This window comes from Urocitellus parryii, chromosome 3, assembly GCF_045843805.1.
Source record: "Urocitellus parryii isolate mUroPar1 chromosome 3, mUroPar1.hap1, whole genome shotgun sequence".
NCBI lineage: Eukaryota > Metazoa > Chordata > Mammalia > Rodentia > Sciuridae > Urocitellus > Urocitellus parryii.
This window is the reverse complement of record NC_135533.1, coordinates 38,881,232-38,889,624: the sequence shown is the minus strand read 5'-3', so window position 1 is coordinate 38,889,624 and position 8,393 is coordinate 38,881,232. Positions and strand designations below refer to the sequence as shown.

Below are 8,393 nucleotides of genomic sequence, written 5' to 3'. Positions count from 1 at the left end.
GACATATGGCAGAGGTTTTTTTGTTTTGTTTTGTTTTGTTGTTTAGTGAGGTGCTCAGAGAAGGAGGTGAAGTTGGAACAGAAACCTGAATGAGGCTGAGAAAAACAACAAGCGGACATCTGTGAGGAAAGTACTAATGGTAGAGAAAAAGAGAAAAGTCAATAGCGAAAATCAAAATCAGCTGGTTAAGATAAAAAGCCAAAAGTTGAGTGTGGTTGGAATGAAATGGGTGAGTGAGTGATCATAAGGCATCAGGCAGAGGCCAAAATGTGTAGGGATTTGTGGATCTTGATAAGTAGTTTGGATTTCTGCCTTATGCAACGAAAGTAGAAGAATTTGAACAAATTAGTAATTTTTAAAAAAACAATGACGAGTTAGGGTAGTGAGAGGAGAAAACAGAACTAAAATAGCATATAACTAGAAAATGAGGACTACATTAAGACATCAAAAAAAGCATATATGGCACTACTCTTGCTAAAGCAGCTAATTGGGGTGGGTGCTGATTACGAAAATTTAAAAAGTTATACTTTGAAACTATTTGGGCCCAAAATATTCTTGTACAAACTTCTGCAATCCTTTTGCAGATAGGCTAAGTCATTAATTGATTTCTTACTGCAATAATTTAAAGAAAAAAAATCTCACCATCTATAGATTCTTCAGACTTAAAACCAAACCATTATGTTCAATGTTTACAAATGAGTCTGAATTACTTTAGTCTGGAGACTTTAGCTGACTGAAATAACATATAGGGGGAAAAATCTGAATGTTCATATCAGAATGTTAAGAAAATATAAATGAGGCAATTATCAAGAACTTGTTAAAATAATCCAAGTTTAGATAAGCAATGCTAACATTCTCATGCAGTTATCCTCAGACTTCCTATTTGCCAGACACCTTGCTTTGGTTTATTTGTCACCTCTTGTTCTTCTAAAATTGTTTTGGTACATTTATCTAACCAAATAATAATCATTAGCCAGTGTTACTAAGCATCTGCTGGGTGCCTATTGGGAAACAGGAATATAAATCTTTGCTGGATTTATACTAGAAATTTAGATCATCGTGAGCTGCTTCCCTATGCCACACTCTTCCCACATGATATCCTGTCCAAGTAATGAAGTCATCTGTCAATGGACTGAAACCTCTGAAACTCTGAGCCCCTAAATAAACATTTCCTCCTCTACAATTGTTCTAGTCATCTTTTAGCCTCAGCAGCGAAAAAGCTGACTAAAATAACTTCAAGAGAAACTTACAAAATGGGTTAAGGCTTACATACACAAAAAGTTCAACATGGTTTAAAAGTAATAATTTGACATCATACAAACATTTGGGGAATATTTGGGACGGAGGTCTCACAAAAGCATGATTAGGAAGCAATGAGGGTAGTGCACTCTTGAAAACACAAGCTCAAAACTCTGTAACTTGAAGCATAAGAGATGTTCACTGGGTTCAAACGGTAGTTCCTAAACTTGGTCCGTTTAACACCACAAATGGTTTTAACATTTCCTCAAATGTCTTATTTAACTCGCTTATTGTCCCCATTGGTTAAAAAACAAATGAGGGCACAATTGGTTTTTTAAAACTTTTTTCTTACACACATGACAATAGTGGAATGCATTATTATCATAATTATCCATTCACAACACCATATATATTTTTAATATGGTGTTGTGAATGGATAATTATGATAGTTATATATATATATATACATATATATAAATATATATATATATATATATATATATATATATACACACATACATACACACACACACATACTTTATATAAAGTATGTTTACTCCAAATTATGTGAGGGCACAATTGTAATGTGGTTAGAGATGTCCCTGCTTCAGAAACGTTGGAATTCACTGGCTTAAAAGCGTCCCAAACACACAGTTCTCCTGGACTTCCCTCACCCTGCTTTATTGCAGCCTAAGAAAAAGACAGAATTGCTTGTGCGTCTAGAAACCCTAAACTGGGCAGAAAACATCATCATTTCTTTCTCTCTCTCTCTTTTTTAATTTCTAGGTGAGCTTTTGGCCTTTACACTAACCTTGCATTTAGCACTAAAATGCGGACACTGCGTAAAAGCCCCGTGAAGAAGCTTCCCCGCGTCCCGCTGGAGCTGGCCCCACTGCCCTCAGCCCGTCACCTGGTAGCGCGCCAGGGCATCTCGGGAGTCGGCCGCAGAGGGCTTGTGGGAAATGTAGTCCGGAGACTCCGCCTTCCTCACCATTCCTGTAATGGCTGCTTCCCGGAAGGTAATGTACGAGCTAGCTCCAGGGGATACGTGGATTGCCCCAGTTTGTATTTGCAAAACGGAAGAGTTTGAACCTTGCTGCGTCCAAGGAGGGATTCTTTTTCAGATATTTACATCAAGTCTTACAATGAACTTGCTTCTCGGTTTGGTTTATTTTAGCTTTTTCTGTGTGGGAGAACTAACTTTAAATCTAGTTACCCCTTCTTAGATAAACTGTTTTCTTTACTCATTAACTGTTTCTTTCCCTTCCATACAGACTCCCCGCTCTGCCCTGACTCTAGCTTCCTCTTTAAAATAATTATAAAAATAATAATTATTTTTTAAATCCCTCTCCCGACTCTAATAGGCGGTGTCACGTGTATTCTCTTAGCCTCAGCTTCCGGAGCTCCAAAAAGGGAATATTTCAAGTCAGATAGATTTTTATATATGCCATTTCTTTGGTAAGTCTTAATTTCTCACAACTTCACCGAGTTATATGTTGTGTGATTTAGCCAGAATTGCCTTCATTTCCTAGGTTAGAGAGACCTTGGGAAAATGTAATATTTAGTCACCAGGATATTTTAAGTTTCCCGGTGTCTTGTGCATTTCTTTTGTTTGTTCTTAACTGTCTGCAGCTGTTCAGTTTCTTTGGTTTGTGAACATAGTGATGGCATTATTGTAGAATTTCTGGGGATAAGGTGTTGTCATGAGATAAGCCTCAGATTTCTTTTACTTCCCTGTTTTTTCATTGTAAAGTGAGATGGATCAAAATAATTCATAAACTCTCTAAGGGATTGGGTGGGTTGTTACTTGTGTGTGTATATTGTAATTTGAAAAGGTAGAAATTTGTAATGGTTCCTTTTTGTTTCCGTGTTTAATTTCTAGGAACCTTTAAATCTTCAAGATCCCAGCATCATGACCTCAGTTTCAACACAATTGCTCTTAGTCCTCATTTCATTGCTCTTGGTTCTGCCAGTTGTTGAAGCAGTAGAAGCCGGAGATGCAATCGCTCTCTTGTTAGGTGTGGTTCTGAGCATTACAGGCATTTGTGCTTGTCTTGGTGTGTATGCACGAAAGCGGAATGGACAGATGTAACTTTCAAGGGCCTCGTGAATCAAACTTCGCCCTGAAAACTTGTTTTCTTCAGATTAAACCTGAGCTTTACTCTGTGAATTTCCCAGTGAACAGTAGTGTTGTTTAGTTGTTTCCCATGAAATGGGAACAAATGGATGTTTGTTAAATGGAAGAAAAAAATGTTTTCTTTATAACAAACAATGCACTGAAAACTGCAGCCTATAAATTGTATTTGCTGCTTAGAAAAAAGGTCAAAGATGTGGGATAGTGTAAATTTACAGAAGTAGTAGTTTTAAGAATTCTCAAAGCATATGAAATAGGAAGGAGGAATCTCTTGCCCAGACTCTTAACAAATCTCCACTGTTGAGTTATCGCTGCCTCCTGAGTCCTTAAGGAGTCTTTTTCTACATGTTTTTATTACATGTTTGTTTTATCTCCCAAGTTAATATTGTACTTAGATATCAAATAACCAAAAGTGAAATGTTTATCTTTAGGGGGAAAACAAAGTTTTGAAAAAAATGTACTCAATGCATCTAATATTGAAATGGAGAAAAAACTTAATGTTAAAAAAAGCCACTGTTATGTTGACATTGGAAGAGATTCAATGTAAGCAAAACGGCCTTTGTATTAATTAAGATCCCCATGGTAAGAATTACTGTATTAAATATAAGCTCATTATGTTGTAAGTTAATGTGTGCTATTCGTTTCTGTTTATTTATTTATTTTTAATTTGTGTGTGTATTTTTATATAACCAAATGGAGAAGGGCAGGTTTCCTTATCTTGACACAATCAATAAGAAATGGGCAGAAATGAGGAAGAAAAGACTCCATGTAGAAAATTCACAGATACAGAAGGAAAAATGTAATGGCCCATACTAATCTGCACACCAGTAAAATGAATCATCCTTCTGTGGCCTAGCTACTTAAAGGGTCCTCATACCAACATTACTGGGTTTGTTTTTCTCTAGGAAATGCAGACCTTTTGCCTCACCCAGAAAATTAGATTAAAATCTATATTTGTTTCAACATAAGATAATATATATATGCCATTATGAGTTCAAGACTTCTCTAACTTGCTAGAATCCAAGACTCATTTCAGGCACTTGACAAAACTTTTAGATTCCAAAGTTCCTTACCTGATTGGATAGCAGCAGGATAGATCCTGGAATTACATGTTGAACAAAGGTTCTCACGGATTCATTAGATTTGGAAGATGCAGCCAACATAAAATTGTAAATCAAATTAATGTATAGTTTCACTATTAGGTAATCAAGTGTCTTCCTAAAATGCATTGTCAAATCTCTAGTTCTCCAGAAATGATGACATCAGAAAATGGGCAACAGTTGCTAAAATTCCATCAACAGGAAATTTCTCCAAATATAAATGGACATGACTTTCATGGGAGATGTTAATGGGAAACCTATGTTATAAAGACATAGACTCTGGATTTATGATTTTTTTTTCCCATCAGAAAACTAACATTCTTTAATCAGATAAATTGGTGGTTATACGTTATGTAATTAGCAGCTTGATTGTACATGCTACTTTCTTTCTTTTTTTTTTTTTTAAAGGAAGAAAAAAAAAAGGAATAATACCGGTTATAGAACCATCGTCCTTTCTTCCATATAGCCCAGTGATACCAGTTTAGGGAGGTTGCTGCTTTTTCCTTGCAGGTCTGAACTTTTTCAGTGGAATGAAAGAAATCAGAGCTTAGGTACATTTTAAAAATCGGTTTGATTTTTACAATGTTCAAAATAAAACTACGAGCAAACATTTTTTATTAAATGTGTATGTCTAGATGTGACTAGGATGAATTAGAAAACTCACTTTTCTATTTTCCCCTTTAAAGTAGAGAATTCTCTTGAGGTTGCATGCGAGAATTTCTAATGGATAAGATAGGCTACATATCTTCTAAAAATAACATTATTTCTAACTTAAGTTAGATCATATGATTTTTGCCTGAAAAGAACGGAGCCCCTTATGATGGCTCTTAATCTTTATAGGCCACCAATACCTTGGAGAATGCAGTGAAAGGTATTGTCCTTTGCCCTAGAAAAATACTCATGCATACTAGAATTATTAGATTGATTTCAGGGAGTTCACAGAGCTGAAGCTCATTCAGTAATCCCAAATTTCAAATTTTTATTCTTGAATTCTTTTTTTTTTAGATTTTTACTAATTCTAAAGTTTTTAAAATTTACTTTGACGGATAATAACCTATTGTGGAGCCATTGCAGCAATATGGGATTGATCAATATCCCTAAGGTACCCAGCACAATTTGTTAATGCCTATTGTCAAGTAAATGATGTATAAGTGTTAGCTCAGTTGAATTCAGCTTCAAAGGCAGAAGACAAGAATTGATATCAAAAAGTGAATAAGTCAAGATCATTGTATTTCTATTTTCTGTTATTTTTATGGTAACCAATCTATTTCCTTAATGCCAAAAATTTCTCTGCTTTCAAGATTCTTTTCTTTGTCCTTAGTTTTCAGTTTATGTATCTTGGCATGTGTGTCTTTAGGTTTATCCTGGTTGGGGTTCACTCAGTTTCTTGAATTTTTAGATTTTGATCTTTTCCCAAATTTAGGAAATTTTCTTTGTTTCTTCAAATACTTTCCTCAGCCTCTTTTCCCCTTTCCTTCTAGGACTAAAGTGATCCAATGGTAGAACTTAATCGACCCATGCGTCCCTTAGACTATTTTTATTTTTTCAGCCTTTTTGATTTGTTTAAATTGGGTAATTTCTAGTCTTCTATCCTCAAATTCACTGGTTCTGGTGTTATGTTTTTAGTTCAGAATTTATTGTTTGATTTTTCTTAGTATCTTCAATTTCTTTGCTGAGACTGATTTGATTTGTATTAAGCATTTTTTCCTAAATAACATAAAAAATCTTAGCATTAAGTGCTCAGATCATTTAAGGAGTTGCAGCAATTTGGTTTTGCCTATCTAGGAAGAGCAGATATGGTCCAAATACACTTCCCTGTCACAAAAATATAAGCAACATAAAACTTAATTGTTTCCTATGGTAGTAATGGAAAAGAAGTTCCTAGTTGGATTACCTAATTCTAGACATTATTTTCACATGTAAATGAAAATAGCAACAAATCAATACATGTTTCAGAATAGCATATTTAAATTTTTTTCTAAATTTTAGCAATTTTTGTGATTAAATAATATACATCTAACATCTAAATGTAAAAAGTCAAAAGACCAGCCAAGCATACTGGTACATGTCTGTGATCCCAGCAGCTCTGGAGGCTGAAGCAGAAGGATCCCAAGTTCAAATTGCCTTAACAATTTAGTAAGGCCCTGAGCAACTTATCAAGACCCTGTCTAAATAAAAAATAAAAAGGGCTAGGATATGGCTCAGTGGTTAAGCACACCTGGGTTCAATCCCTGGTACCAAAAAAAAAAAAAAAAAAAAAAAGCCAAAGACCAGAAAAATATGTGATTACAGCAAAAACATACAAATGTAGTTTGATTTCTCATTGATTTGTAGTGTCAGAGCTATAATACTACTTATATTTCTGATGAATCTATTACATATGTATGATTAAAATTTTGAAAATATTAGCTGGCACTTCATAATCCAAAATGAAATTATAAAATTTTGTATACAAGAGGGTTAATTATTTATAAAGGGCTAATCATGAAGCACTTTGTTAAACATTGGGATTATAAATACTCTATATTTCTTAATATTAATCAAGATAATTATGATCTGGATAAATGTGCAAAAATCACTTAACAAAAGAATTTAAAAGCAAGCAAGATCACTAAGAAACTATTCCACATTTTATTTCATATTATTCATCAGAACAACCCTTTCATTTTGCCACAAAAATTACCAGGACATTTTGATACCAACATAAAACAATTTTATGAGTTCTAGGATAACATGTGCTAACTTTCACTTGTTTAATCAACACTTTGCAAGACATTGCCAATACTCAAAAAAAAAAAAAAATCGTGAACTATGAAGCAATAATTGAACCAGTAATTCAACCTTCACAATTTTTTCATCATTAAAGTTATGTCGGTGGTCTCTAAAAGTCCTCCTAGTGTAATTTTGTAGCTCCTTAAAAAGATTTTCCTAATTTCAAAAATAATAAGGTCTAATTTGTTAAAATTATTGCAATTATCCATTTTCAGATAGAAGCAATGAATAGTTGATTTTCTCTTTGAACTTCTCACTGAAAAACAGTTACTTGGTACATTTTTTAATTTCAGTAATATGGGGGCAGTTCATTTCTGTACTGAATGAATATGACCAGGGATTGTCTCAAGAAGAAAGAATAAAACCAAACTGTAGCCTTGCCATTCCTACTGGAAGCACTGATGTCAACCTGGCAATATCCAGGAATGAGTAACCTTTGCAGTTCATGTTCTTTTATTATAACACTTGCAGATAAGACTCAGTTAACAGACACCATTTTCTCAGCGGCCACGGTAGATAACTTGAGAGATGTGTGGCACTTTCCTCTCACACTCCATATGCAGTTCATCTCCAAATCCTATGGAATGCTTCTCCAAATTATTTATTTATTTATTTATTTATTTATTTATTTTTAATTAATTTATTTTTTAAAAAAGAATCAGTGTTTCAAGCTGGCCTTGACCTGGTCACAATCAGTCCTTCTGCCTCTGCCTCCTGAATAACTAGGACTACACCACCCTAGCCATTGTAAACTTGTTCAAACACAAATCTGATCCTGTTTCTTCCCATCTTAAAAATCTATTATCGGATTTCCTGTTGTGAATTCCTTAACAAGTCAAGAATAAAGCACTGTTTGATCCACCCTTATTTTCTCCTCTCATTTCCCAGTCTCATGTACATCCACAACCTCTCACCTACCTTGTATTAAATCTTTTTCACTTCCTAGGAAGCACTGTGGAAGAAGCACCATGTGTTCTTTCTCCCTCTTCCTTCCTCTCCCCCTCCTCCTTCCATAATCTCCCCACTTCCTCTCTTCTCTGAGTTGCTTCTCTGCCTTGGTTAGTTTTCCCCAGTCCACTTTGTTTAGTTCCAGCTCCTTAGGCTTGAATATCCTTTCTTTAAAACAATTTTCCTCAATCTTCCAGCCT

General features: G+C 34.6%; 1 protein-coding gene across 1 annotated transcript; it reads left to right on the top strand.

The window, feature by feature from the left end:
* Positions 1–2,217: 2,217 nt before the first annotated feature.
* Smim30 (small integral membrane protein 30) lies at positions 2,218–4,001 on the top strand. The gene is made up of 3 exons (XM_026408893.2): positions 2,218–2,258; positions 2,604–2,697; positions 3,122–4,001. The coding sequence occupies exon 3, from the start codon at positions 3,152–3,154 to the stop codon at positions 3,329–3,331; it is 180 nt and encodes a 59-aa protein (XP_026264678.2). The 5' UTR covers positions 2,218–2,258; positions 2,604–2,697; positions 3,122–3,151; the 3' UTR covers positions 3,332–4,001.
* Positions 4,002–8,393: the final 4,392 nt, after the last annotated feature.

What these genes read in the sequence shown, in the direction of transcription:
- Smim30 (XM_026408893.2), top strand. Translation starts at nt 3,152, where the DNA reads ATGACCTCAGTTTCAACACAATTGCTCTTAGTCCTCATTTCATTGCTC.